General features: G+C 51.1%; 1 protein-coding gene across 1 annotated transcript in view; it reads right to left on the bottom strand.

The window, feature by feature from the left end:
• The window catches only part of Rin3 (Ras and Rab interactor 3), an 84566-nt gene that overhangs the window by 21314 nt on the left and 50579 nt on the right, over positions 1-12673 (bottom strand). The window contains exons 4-5 of the mRNA XM_090344727.1: positions 11052-11124; positions 4638-4729 (exon numbers count right to left, since the gene is read on the bottom strand). Of these exons, the coding sequence (XP_090200853.1) occupies positions 4638-4729; positions 11052-11124 (165 nt within the window). The remainder of the gene's footprint in view (positions 1-4637; positions 4730-11051; positions 11125-12673) is intronic.

Genomic DNA, 12673 nt, shown 5'->3' with positions numbered 1-12673 from the left:
TATTGGCCAGGCTGGGACAGATCTCTTTATGCAAGGTGGAAACAGCCTCTTACCCAGAGTTCCTCTCCAGGGGGGAGGGTTCAGTACGGAAACTACAACACAAGAAAGGGCACGGGGAACCAACCCTCATGGGGTGCTGCTGTGTGCTAGCCCCTGGGTGCCAGGTTCTGCCTGGCCTGACTCATGATCCCTGGTCACAGGCCTTGTCCTCAAATTGCAGACGGAGACCAGAGCCTCTGAGAAGGCACTTGCCTGGGGCCACAGGTTGGCAAGGGCAGGTACTAGGGTTTGAACTGTGTCAGGTTAGCGCCTGTGTTTGTGTTTTGTACTGAATTCAGGGCCTCCCTCACAGGAACTTGTGCCATTTCCTATCTTGGTTGCTCTCTCAGAGTCTGAGGGGGGCAGGTGTCTTGCCTTAAACTGGAAATGTGGCAAGACCAAACAGGCTTTTGAAGGCAGTAAGGAGGTATCACAAGAAGGTGAGGGCAGCCAAGTATGTGCCCATCCCAGGGAGACACAGCCCAGGAAGGGGGTAGGGTTCACTCTTTAGGCCTGTCCTTGGCAGATACCCTGGGTCCGGCAGCCAGCTGAGCAGCTGGTTGTGCCCACAATAACAAGATGGCAACATTTCACATGTTCTCTCTAATATGCAAAATTCCAGGACAGAGTGTGTCCACAGAGGGCTTTCCCACACCCTGGGACCTGCCAGGCCTTAGTGACCTTCCCGCTTAGTGACCTGAGCATGGCAGACTCACTCTCCTGGGTACCTGGCACTAAGCTCACAGATTCTCTGGCCCATGCCATGAGCAAGCCCTGAGTCGGTGTTTTCACTGGCCCCATAAGATTTCCTCTTTGTGAGATGTCCCGGTGAAGAGCAGAAGGTAGTCTTTCTGGCTCAAAGGAGTAAGGATCAGGTACTCAGCCCCAGTGCTCCCCCACCAGACACCCTTTAATGTGAAAGAATCAGGGTGTGGACACTCTTACTGTTGCTTGCTTAGATCATTCACAGTCTGGCTCCGTGCATCTTTTCTAGAATCATCTACCAAGCCTACTCTAAGTGCTACTTATTTCTTTCTGGCTATGCCAGGTGCCAGAACTCTTCCATCCTCCCCAATGGCCAAGCTCTTACTTAAGCTCCTGTTCGGCGGAAGCCACCCAGCAGCTCTGGGCTGCCCCTGTGTCTATAGCTCTGTAGTGTCCACTACAGAGTGTGTTGGAGTTGTAATTCTTCCCTTTTGTCTGACTTCCCCGGTGGACTCTGAGCTTTCACTGGGGAGCCCCATTTCCCCACCCATCTTTGAACCTCCAGCCCCCAGGGTAGGACTATGTACAGGACAGCTGCCTGCCCAGGGTCAGGCTGGGTATCACGTGCATCGGCACAGCCAGAGTGGAGTTAGCATCTGGGATGGTCTGGTGCAACCCTAGCTTTACTGGCAAGGTGGGGACGGCTGAGGTGTGGGAGGGTGAGGAGTGAAGCCAAGGGGAGGCAGCAGTAGCACACGGGAAGGGCCGCCATATTTAGGACCAGTTGGATTCTCATAGGAGTGGAGCTGCCTTTGGGGTTCAGCCCAGGATGCTGAGGTAGTGGCCCCCTCAGGGAAGCTGGGTGTTAAGGGCTTCACTGTCAGATCTGAGGCCCTGTTAGGAAAGCACAGGGGCAGTACTTTCTGCCAAAAAGAAGAAGAAAAAGGGGGAAAAAAAGGAAGTAGAAGTAGCTTTCTGAGCAGCCCGCAGAATGTCAAGGCCAGAGGAGAAACGAATTGTGTCATGCAATCCCAGTAGTTGGCAAAATGCTGGGTGCCCATGCTGGGTAGGTGGCACCCAGCCAAGCCTTGGCTCAGCTGCTCAGGCTCCCATAAAGAAAGGCCTGTCCCTCCATTGCTCTGTCCCTGCTCACTGGCCCTGTGGCCACCAGAGCATCCATGAGGGACTAGGATGCCTCCTGTTCCAAGGGCCTGGACCCTCCCAGGTGCTAGGCCGGTGGCAGAGGGAAAGCTAAGGTTTCATCTGGGAGGTGCAGGCTGGCCGAGGGGTAGAAAGGGGACAAGGAAATGAAGCAGAGTCCCAGGCCCTGTGGAATCAGCTCAAGTGTCCAGAGACTTCAGGAGATCTGTGTTTGGGGCTCGGTAGAGGGCTTGCCTAGTGTGCATGAAGCCCTGGGTTCAATTCCTCAGTACCATATAAACAGAAAAGGCTGGAAGTGGCTCTGCGGCTTAAGTGGTAGAATGCCAGCCTTGAGCAAAAGAAGCTCAAGGCAGAACTCAGGCCCTGAGACCAAGCCCCAATATTGGCAAACAAAAACCTCAACACACTCTCCAAATACAGACTTGTGGAGAGTTGTCCTAATCAGGTTTCCAACGCTTCCCTAATAACTGGTGAGGTTGAATTGTAAACTTTATGGAAAAAGTTAGTGGTAAATCTAGAAGAGGTGTGGACACCATTAAAAATATTAACCATCTGGGGAGGATGGTGTAATCCTAGCTATTAGGGAGGCTGAGATGAACACCATGATTTGAAGCCAGTTGGGTCCATGAGACCCTTATCTCCAATTAACTAGCAAAATGCCAACAGTGGAGGAATAACTCAGCCTTGGGTAATACAGCTTAAGTATAACAAATAAACTGTGAGTTCAAATAGCTATACCAGCACACGTGCACACACATGCGTGTATACAGTGTCCCCCTTCCCCCAGAAAGTCACACAAGGAGTGATGAAGAGGGAGGGTAGGGCTGCTTTCTCCCTCACCATCCAAACTCAGGTCTCCTTGGCACAAGGGCACCATACTGTTTTCCACTGGAGACCAGGCCAGGCAAGGGACGGGACAGGGAACAGCATGTTTATTTACCACAGCTGGCAGGGGCTACAGACACAAGACATGAGTTCCAGTTTAGCTAGCCCCACGTGTGAATCTCAATTCTGTCTATCCTAGCATTGGAAGCCCTGAAGCCACTGCTCTCGACTGAGAAACAGTTTTATCAACATACCGATTCCCATCTGCTTAGAAAACAGAAATAAAAAATACTTCCCCAGCTACTTTTCATTGCCATAAAATTGTGTTAACTGCCACTATAATCCATGTTAGAGAATTTTAATCAGCCTCAAGAGAAACTCCCTACCCTATCCCTGCGGTCTCTAAGCTGCTTTCTGACTCTGTACTCCGGCCTCTTCTGAATACTTCATACAAGTGTAGCCACTCATGGAGAAGTGGATTCCAGGCATGAAGCAGACTTGTGCTCTGTAATGCTTATCTGTCATTGGAGGCTTTGGGGAAGGCCATTGAACTATGTAATGGGCAAAACCAGCCACCTATCCCACACCCAAGCTCCCAGAAGAGTGAAAGTTCAGCACCTAAAACATCAGGCCTCAGGCAACTCTTGCTCTGTACCAACGCCAGCATGGTGAGGTACAGTTCTGTGTCAGAGTTAACCAATTCCTTGTGGAGCACTCAGGGTCACCTGACACACAGGAAGCAGCCAATAAACTTGAGCACTTGCAATGAAGCAGAAGGGTGGGGTTGAGCACCTCTCTATCCCCAATTCTTTTTCTTTTTTTTTGGTTGTGGGGATTGAACTCTGGGCCTGGGCACTGTCCCTGAGCTCTTCAGCTCAAGGCTACTACCCTACCTCTAGACCTGGGTGCTGTCCCTGAGCTCTTCAGCATAAGGCTACCATCCTAGCCCTTGAGCCACAGTGCCACTTCTGGTTTTCTAGTGGTTAATTGGAGATAAGACTCTCACGGATTTTAGTGCCCAGGCTGGCTTTGAACCACGATCCTCAGATCTCAGCCTCCTGAATAGCTAGGGTTATAGGCATGAGCCATTGCACCAGGCCCCAACTCATTCTTCTTTTCTCTTCTTTCTTTGTTCTCCAAAAGCGGAAGGTTTGTGCTTAGGGATCATTATTAGTTGGGCAGGGAGCCAGGAAAGAGGGCGAGTAGCCACTCCAATTCACCATCGTATCTCTGATGCATTTCTCCTAGTAACCAGGGTGTGGCAGCCGCTGGGCCAAATCTCTGGCCCCTACCCAAAACACTCTCATTGGCCTGGCTTCCTCAGCCACAGCATAATGCACTAATTCTATCTGGCTCTCCAACAAAGAGACTGTGCAGGGCTGGGAATGTGGCTCAGTGGTAGAGTGCTTGCCTAGCATGCATGAAGCCTGGGTTTGATTCCTCAGTACCATATACACAGAAAAAGCTGGAAGTGGTGCTGTGGCTGAAGGTGGTAGAGTGCTACTCTTGAGCAAAAAAAAAAAGAAGCTTAGGGACCTGAGTTCAAGCCTCAGGACAGAAAAGAAAGAAAGAAAGAAAGAAAGAAAGAAAGAAAGAAAGAAAGAAAGAAAGAAAGAAAGAAAGAAAGAAAGAGAGAGAGAGAGAAAGAGAGAAAGAAAAAGAAAGAGAGAAAGAAAAAGAAAGAAAGAAAGAAAGATTGCTTTAGGACCCCTGGGCACCTGTCTAGAGAGTGAGAATTGTCCTGTTGGAGCAGCCTGGGCCAGGGTGGAGTGGCCACTGAACTGGAACTCAGGATCTATCAGAAGTCTCATCAAAGAGGCCTTTTGTTCTGAACAAGCTCTGGGGACAGTCCTCGAGCCCCACTCCCTCAAGTCCCCCTGCTCCCTGCTCCCCGCTGGGAGTCTTACCCAGGCCCAGTTTGGAGATGGTCTCCAGGTCCGAGAGGCTCCTGGTGTCTAGGATGGCCTGGGGCAGGCGCAGCGTGAAGGGCAGTAAATCTCTGTGAAGACACAAGGGGAGTGGTCAGGGCTGGGAAGGGTCCTCTGAGCTGGTTCCCCATCACCCTGCCAGACCCACAGCCGGTACTGGAAGGACCTCCTCCCCCGACGACTAGAAACGTCCCTGGAGCCAGGAGCAAGCACTGAGGCTGAGGGGGTTTTGGATCAAAGCCAGGTCCAGTGTCAACACCAGAGACCCCCATGATGGGGGACAGCCCCTGGAGTGGGAAGACTCACCGCTTCTGGGCCTGCCAGACCCGGACTTCCTTCAAGGCACCACTCAGTGTTCCCCACACTTCTGGCTCTGACCTGCCCTGCTCTGCTCAAGGACACGCAAAATGCATGGTCAGGCGCTCAGGTGAGGCCACAGCCACAGCCAGGGGGCTGAATGGGGAACTGTTTATAGCCTCCTCCAGAGAGTCCAGAAATGACTCTGTTAAAAGGGGAATCGGAGCCAGCAAGGTGGCTCATGCCTGTAGTCTTAGCTACTCAGGAGGCTGAGATCTGAGGATTGCAGTTCAAAGCCAGTTTGGGCACTAAAGTCCATGAGACTCTTATTCCAATTAACCACTAGAAAATGGGAAGTGGGGCCAAGGCTCAAGGGGTAGGGTGGTAGTCTTGGGCTAAAGAACTCAGGGACAGCACCCAGGACTAGAATTCAACCCCATGACCTTCACATACACACAAAAGGGGGAAATGGAGGTCCAGAGAAAGAAAGGGAACTGTTCTGGCCCTGTGGTGGGCTAGGGATAGATTCTGGGCCTCAGTCCTCTGACTTGTAGCGCATGGTGGGTGGTCCTGATTCTAGGCCTCATTCTGGCATTCCCTGCCATTCCTCCTGCCCCTCTTCTGGGTGCAGCTCCCCCTGCTTAGCCCATCTCCTCCCCTGTGAAGGCAGGGTTGATGAGAGGACCCAGGGGTCATGGACAGGGAACCCTAAAGCCATCAGGACCATGCAGATCCAGATTTGCTCCCTCATTTCCGGTGTCATCTCACCCAGCCCACCTCCAAGTGCCCAAATCTCACCTGTGCTGAAAGCCTCCCCCAGCAGTGCTATGTGTCCTTTCTCCTGTCCCTGGGGCCCTCCAGCCCCTGGAAGGGGCAGGGAAGCATTTCTGGCTCTCTCAGGGTTTGGCAAAGGTCACTGATGGGCAGGACTTATGTGGGTGCCCACCTCTATCTGGGAAGCACTCTCCTAGGAGGAGGAAGAGCACCCCGAGAGGCGTTAGGCCTCAAGGTGTGGCCTTTGGTGTCCCTACTGTCTAATGGGTAGGACGGACAGCTGATCTGAGGTTGTCTTGTCAGTCTCCTGGGAACCCAAGGCCACCTGGAGCTGCCTGGCTGCCCGTTCAGGAAGGAGTGGCCAGGCCCCATGCTGGACAGGCTCTCAGTGCCCTATTCTCACCTCAGCCTCCTGCACCACCACTACTCTAATCTCTAGTTTTGAAGGGTGGCAAAATTCATCCCCAAGTTGCCTCTGTTTGTCTGCCCTGTGGCCGGGTTTGTTTGCAGCAAACTAGCCCGGATGCTATGCCAGTCTCCTGACAGCTGTCACTCCAAGTCTCATGTTCAACACACTGCAGGGGACAGGGGTGGATCAAGTCCTGGCCTCTGAGCTTTGCCTCATCTGCCCCTGCACGCCCTTCCCCAGTCAGGACCTTCCACATTGTCCTGCAGTCCTGGACACGTGTTCACAGTCACAGCCACATGTCTACTTATGCTCCACACAGCCCCTATCCCTCCTGGCTATACTCCATGACCTGGTACCCACCCACCCAGGGGCACCTCTTCTGGCCCAAGGAACCACAGGTTTGCTGACCATCTATATGGGGTAGGTGTTTTAAGGCCTTAGATGATGATGATGATGATGATGATGATGATGTGAGGGCATAGCAGATCTGTAATTAGATGTTAATTCCTGTTTTACAGATGGCCGTACAGAGGCTCAGAGATTGAGATTTACCTAAGACCACTCAACTAGTGTAATACCTTCAGCCAGAATCAAACCATTTATTACGTGTGTGTGTGTGTGTGTGTGTGTGTGTGTGTGTGTGTGTGTGTGTGTGTACGCTAGTACTGGAGGGTCTGGGCAGTGTCCCTTAGCCTTTTCAATTTAAGGTTGATGCTCTACCACTTGAACAATATCTCTACTTCTGGCTTTTTACTGGTTAACTGGAGATAAGAATCTCACACTTTCCTGCCTGAGCTGGCTTTGAGCCTCAATCCTCAGACCTCAGCCTCCTGAATAACTAACATTACAGATGTGAGCCACCTGTCCCTGGCTATATTCTCTCTCTCTCTCTCTCTCTCTCTCTCTCTCTCTCTCTCTCTCTCTCTCTCTCTCTCTCTCTCTCTCTCTCACACACACACACACACACACACACACACACACACACACACGTTTTGGAGAGAGAAGAAGTTTCATTTTTGGAGCCTTATCTGTTCTTCTACCTAATCATTACAATAATCCTGTGGTATAAGCACTATACTCTTTCATTTTATTTTTGTTGGCCATGGGGCTTGAACTCAGGGCCTGTCATCCCTGAGCAGTTTTGCTCAAGGCTAGCACTGTACCATTTGAGCCAAGTTTCCACTTCTGGTGGTTAATGAGAGATAAGAGAGTCTTGTGGACTTTCCTGCCCTGGATAGCTTTGAACCACAATCCTCAGATCTCAGCCTCATGATTAGCTGTGATTATAGGCAAGATTTATTATATTGGCAATAGATTATTTCTTAAATAATATTACTTTAAAAATGTATTTCTGGGGCCGGGAGTTTGGCCTAATGGTAGAGTGCTTGCTTAGCATGTACGAAGACCCAAATTTGATTCCTTGGTACCACACACACAGGAAAAGCCAGAAGTGGTGCTGTGGCTCAAGTGGTAGAGCTCTAGCCTTGAGAAAGCCCAAGGACAGTGCTCAAGCCCTGAGTTCAATCCTCAGGACTGGCAATAAATATATATATTTTTTTCCCCCAAATTTCAGCCATCAAACAATTCTCACACATAATCTTCTGTTTTAAGTTGGAATTTCTGTCTGATAGAATCTTTGATGAAAGTCTATTGGGCAGCACAAGAGTTAATTCCACCTATAGGAGATACATTCTGAAAACATCTAGTCCAATTCACTACTTCATTAAAAAAACCCAAAACTTAGTCATTTTGCGACCCTCCCTCAGAGGTGTTTTCCAACACCAGCACCCAGCTGTCCAATCTATCCACTGAGCGTCTAATGGTTCAATGCGAGTGGAGCTGGAGTCAGATTGTAGATTTTGAGGCTCAATCCTTTGATATCATCCCATTTTGAACGTAAGCAATAAGCCCCTGCTCCCCTGAACTTCCAAGGGCCCCAGATCAGAGCTCCCTGGGCAAAACAGGGCTGGATGACAGCTACCTTTAAGCGTGAGGCCGACCCACACCCTGGATTCCTGGTTGTGATCCATGGGGGTTTGCATCTGGCGTGGGCCCAGCTGTATGGCTTTAAGTTGTGGCAACCCTAAGGTCTTCTCCCACATTCTTGGAATCCTCTTGGGAGCTAGTCAAAGCTGGGGTCCGCACTATATCCCTCCCTGCTTTGCTCCCTTTTCTTGCCACAGTGTGTGTATGGGGGGGAGGGGCAAGCCCTCATTCAACCCTTGTGAGTGAATTCTGCCCTGGAGCCACACCTAGGAGACCCCCAGCTAAGTGATGTATGCCAAGCCTTGGGCAGTTTCCAAACCCTGAGCTGATGGTTATAAATGCAGATTCCTTGGCCGGGAGTTTGGCCTAGTGGTAGAGTGCTTGCCTAGCATACATGAAGATCTGGGTTCGATTCCTTGGTACTACATATACAGAAAAAAGCTGGAAATGGTGCTATGGCTCAAGTGGTGGAGCTCTAGCCTTGAGAAAGCCCAAGGACAGAGCTCAGGCTCTGAGTTCAAGCCCCAGGACTGGCAAAAAAAAATAATAAATGCAGATTCCTGGGACCACCTGACACTCATGGAGTCAGAGCCTACGGGGAAAAGGAGTGCCTAAAACTTTCCCTAGAGTCCTCACCCTACTCTACCACTATGGTTTGGAATGAGCACCCATCTCTTCTATTTCTGGGAATGGGCTGCTGCTAGGGCAAGAGGGAGGGGACCGGCTATTCTGAGGAAGTTGCCGCTGCATGGCTGTCCAGGGCTGGTCAATGCTGTCCTGGCAATGTGTCCATGAGCAGCCACTGGCCCAGGCTAGTAGGGCCCCACTGCCCCATGGGAAGCTATCCCCAGGAGGATGGGGAGGTGGGCTGGCTCAGAGCCAGGCCTCGGCTCACTGTGGGTTTGGCAACAGCTCTACATAAAGGTCAGAAGTGGCAAGTGTTTATTAAGCACCCCTCTGGAGATGAAGCATCTGGGGAATGTGTCTAGCTGCCTTCGGGTGTGTAGCTCTGTGGAAGTTGGCATATCCACATGCCAGGAGAGCAAACAGTGCCAGGTGGGGCTGGTGACTGCTCTGGGGCCACAGCTACAGGAGATGGGTCTGAGCTCCCAGCCCGGGCATCCTCCCACTAGGACATTTCACTACTGACATGCTCAGAAATGCAGTCCTTGCTGCTTGCTCCTGTCTCTCTGGTCAGGCCAGTCTGCGGGACCTTTGTGTCCCCCCCAGGGACCTTTGGGAGTCTGAGTGCAAGGAAACTGACACATGCTTTCCTTGACCACGGTTCCTGGATGTAAAGAAGCCCGTGGCCCAGCAGACTCCCTATCTAGTGGGCACTGGACATTGTGCCATCTCTTCCTGGGCATTACCAAATTGCTTCTTGCAGCCCTGACGTGACATGATTGTTCCATTCCATGGATGAGGAGGGTGGGGCTCAGAGACATTAAATGACAGTTCCAAATCTGGGCCTGCAATTATATCATTCATTCATTCATTCATTCATTCATAGGTCTAGCAAATGTCAAATACCATGCTGAGCTCCTTTTGCTGAGGGAGAAACTTCTTGGAGTAGGAAAAGTATGTCTAAGAGCCAGGCACATCTTAACACATAAGGCCTCTGCAGTGTGGCCCTGGGCACAGGCTGGCCATGCCAGCTCATTGGAACTGTTACAGGATGTACACAGTGGGTAGCAGAGCACAAGCTTGAACTTTAGCTCAAGATCTCAGTTGAACCCTGCTCTGTTGTTTACCAGCTATGTGACTTCTCTGTTTTGGTTTCCTCATCTGTGCAATGAGGAACCAGGATCACTACAAGACCTCTCATGGAGTTGTTGGAAAGACTTATAAAGATGATGGGTGTAGGGCTAGGAGTTTGGCCTAGTGGTAGAGTGTTCACCCAGCATGCAGGAAGCCCTGGGTTTAATTCCTCGGTTCCATATACATAGAAAAAGATGGAAGTAGCACTGTGGCTCAAGTAGCAGAGTGCTAGTCTTGAGCAAAAGTATCTAAGGACAGTGCCCAGGCCCTGAGTTCAAGTCCCAAGACTGGCAAAAAAAAAGATGATGGGTGAAAATTCCTTGGTACTGGATACTAATGGCTCATGCCTGTATTTCTAGTTGCTCAGGAGGCTGAAAGAGGATTGTAGTTCAAAGCCAGCCTGGGCAGGAAGCCTGTGAGATTCTTATCCCTACTAAACTATCAAAAAAAAAAAACAAACCTAGAAGTAGAGCAGTGCCCAAATGACAGAGTGCCAGCCTTGAGTAAAAAGAAGCTCAGGAACAGAGCCTACAACCTATACTTTGCAGTGCTGGGGGCTGCCATGGCATAGGCTTATGGTAACTAGCTCTGCCATGCCTACCCACCAGGATACCTTACCCATCCTTTAATCAGCCCTTGCTAAACACCTCCAGGGTAAGTCACTGGCTTGTAGCACCAAAATATATTTTTAAATTCTTGTTGATCTGAAACCAGTTCTGAATGACTGGAGCGGGGCCAAGGCTGGGTGCAGAGGCCTGCTCCACCCAGAACTGACAGAATGACCATGGTTCCCATCCACTGAGGCACAGCAGCCACTCTCACTGCCCCTGCAGAAATGCCTTCTGGAATCTCTGCCACAGGCCGGGTCAGGTTCCCACAGGACCACACGCCATCCTTGATACTCACCAGGTTGGGAGGCAGTGGGGTCAAGGGAGGGGATCTTACCACTGGTCAGGAAGCCAGGGAGCCAACACCTTTCCTGCATGTACCACAGCAAAGCCAAGGGACTCTGCAGCCTCTCTCTTTGCATCTCTGCGCGGCCTCCTTCCCTTTGGAACTTCTTCTGACCTGCTCCCTGTCCTGCCTCCCCACAGCCGCCTGCCATGTCAGTTATAACACACTGATGGTTGGATGTCTGTCCCCCTGCCATTCCTGGAGCCACCACTTACCTACTGACACAGTAGAACGCAATCAGTCTGAAGATGTCCTCAAACACAAGAACCGAGCCTTCCACGAACAATACTGTGCAGAGACAAGAGAAGCCAGGTGTTAGGATGCTCCAGCTACAAGGGAGAAGGAGACCCTCCTGAGGGCTGGGTGGGCACAGCTGCCACCTTGGTCCTTGCTAGCTTGCACAGCTCCCAGCACATCACTGCCAGCAGGTCCTGGGGTGAGTGAGAAATGGACTTCTGAGAGTGTCAGCTCCCTGATAGGTTAGGGAATATCTCATTATCACAGTTTGCCTTAACTAATACACAATATATAAAAACATATTGAGTATATATTTGATTCTAGGTTGTACAAGAAGAATCAACCATGCCAAAGTAGGGCTCCTGCCTATAATCCTAGCTACTCAGGAGGTAGAACTGGTTGAAGAACAGCCCAGGAAAAACGTTGCCAAGGCTGCAGGATTCCGGAGAGCACACCTGTGACCCCAGCTCTGCCGAGGCCGTAGACCACAAGATCTCAGTCTGAGGTGGGAGCCAGGCAAAAACAGGAGATCCTACCTACACGATGACTAAGACAGAAAGGACTGAGGAAGTGCCTCAGTGGTAGAAAGCATGTCCAGCAAATGAGCCTTGAGTTCCGACAGATCAAAATAACAGATAAAAACAAAAAGGTGTGTAATAATCATGTTAATCTCAACAGTCCTATCACTCAGTGACCTGGGGACAGTGAGGGGCCATCAAGAGGAAGGGACCAGCCCTGCCCTGTAAAAAACAAGGCTCTGGACTACACTGGCACAGGGCATAGGGCCCAGGGCCAGGGGCACAAGGCAGCCTGGTCAGTGGTTGGAGGTCCCCAGTTCATCCCACCTCCAAGATGCTTCTCATTCCCCTCCCCACCCCATGCCAGGCAAAGCTCTCTGGTCTCAGGGGCTCACAGTGGGCTTTCTGGGGAGGGGGGTGCCATGTGAACATCACAGCTGAGCCCCAGTTTCCACGTGATGGGTGAGAAAAGGCGGGACCTGGCTGCAGAGCCCACCTGACCCTAGAATGGACAAAGTGGCCCCGAGCGTGCCCATCATCTGGTGTCTAAAGCCCAGGGCAGCTCTCCATCACAACACACGGCATGCCGACAACTTTATCTTCTCCCTGTATTCTAAGCACCAAGTCTCAACAGTTCCTAAAAGTATATTTCTGTTCATCTGTGGCAAAGCGATGGCTTCTCACAAGTCCAGATCCAAACATTTGAAAAATGAGTTTCAAGAAAAATAGCACCCCAAATACAGAGAGGAAGAACTGGGTGGAGGCTCACACAGATGTAAGTGTGGTTAACTCCGGCCCATGCCATTTCCAGCTTCTGAGGGTTCCCCGTGAGGTGGGGTGGGGGGAGGAGAGAGAAGCACTGGGGGTTCAGCGATCTAGGGCCTGAATTTGGCACAGTACCACTCTCCACAAAGAGGGCCCCAACACAGCAGGAATAGAGACACAGCGCCGCCACCTGGTCAGTGGAGGAGAAAGGTACGTGGACCTCACCCAGCTTGTGGATCAGTGGTGATGCCTGCTGCAAAACCCCAGCCTGCCCAGGTGCCAGGAGTTTACCCCTGTGAACCTTGCTTTTCCAGGAG

Source organism: Megascapheus bottae, chromosome 14 (assembly GCF_031878675.1).
Source record: "Megascapheus bottae isolate mThoBot1 chromosome 14, mThoBot2.hap1, whole genome shotgun sequence".
NCBI classification, from domain to species: Eukaryota; Metazoa; Chordata; class Mammalia; order Rodentia; family Geomyidae; genus Megascapheus; species Megascapheus bottae.
Note: the sequence above shows the minus strand (reverse complement) of the source record. Positions and strands in the feature narration are given on the sequence as shown.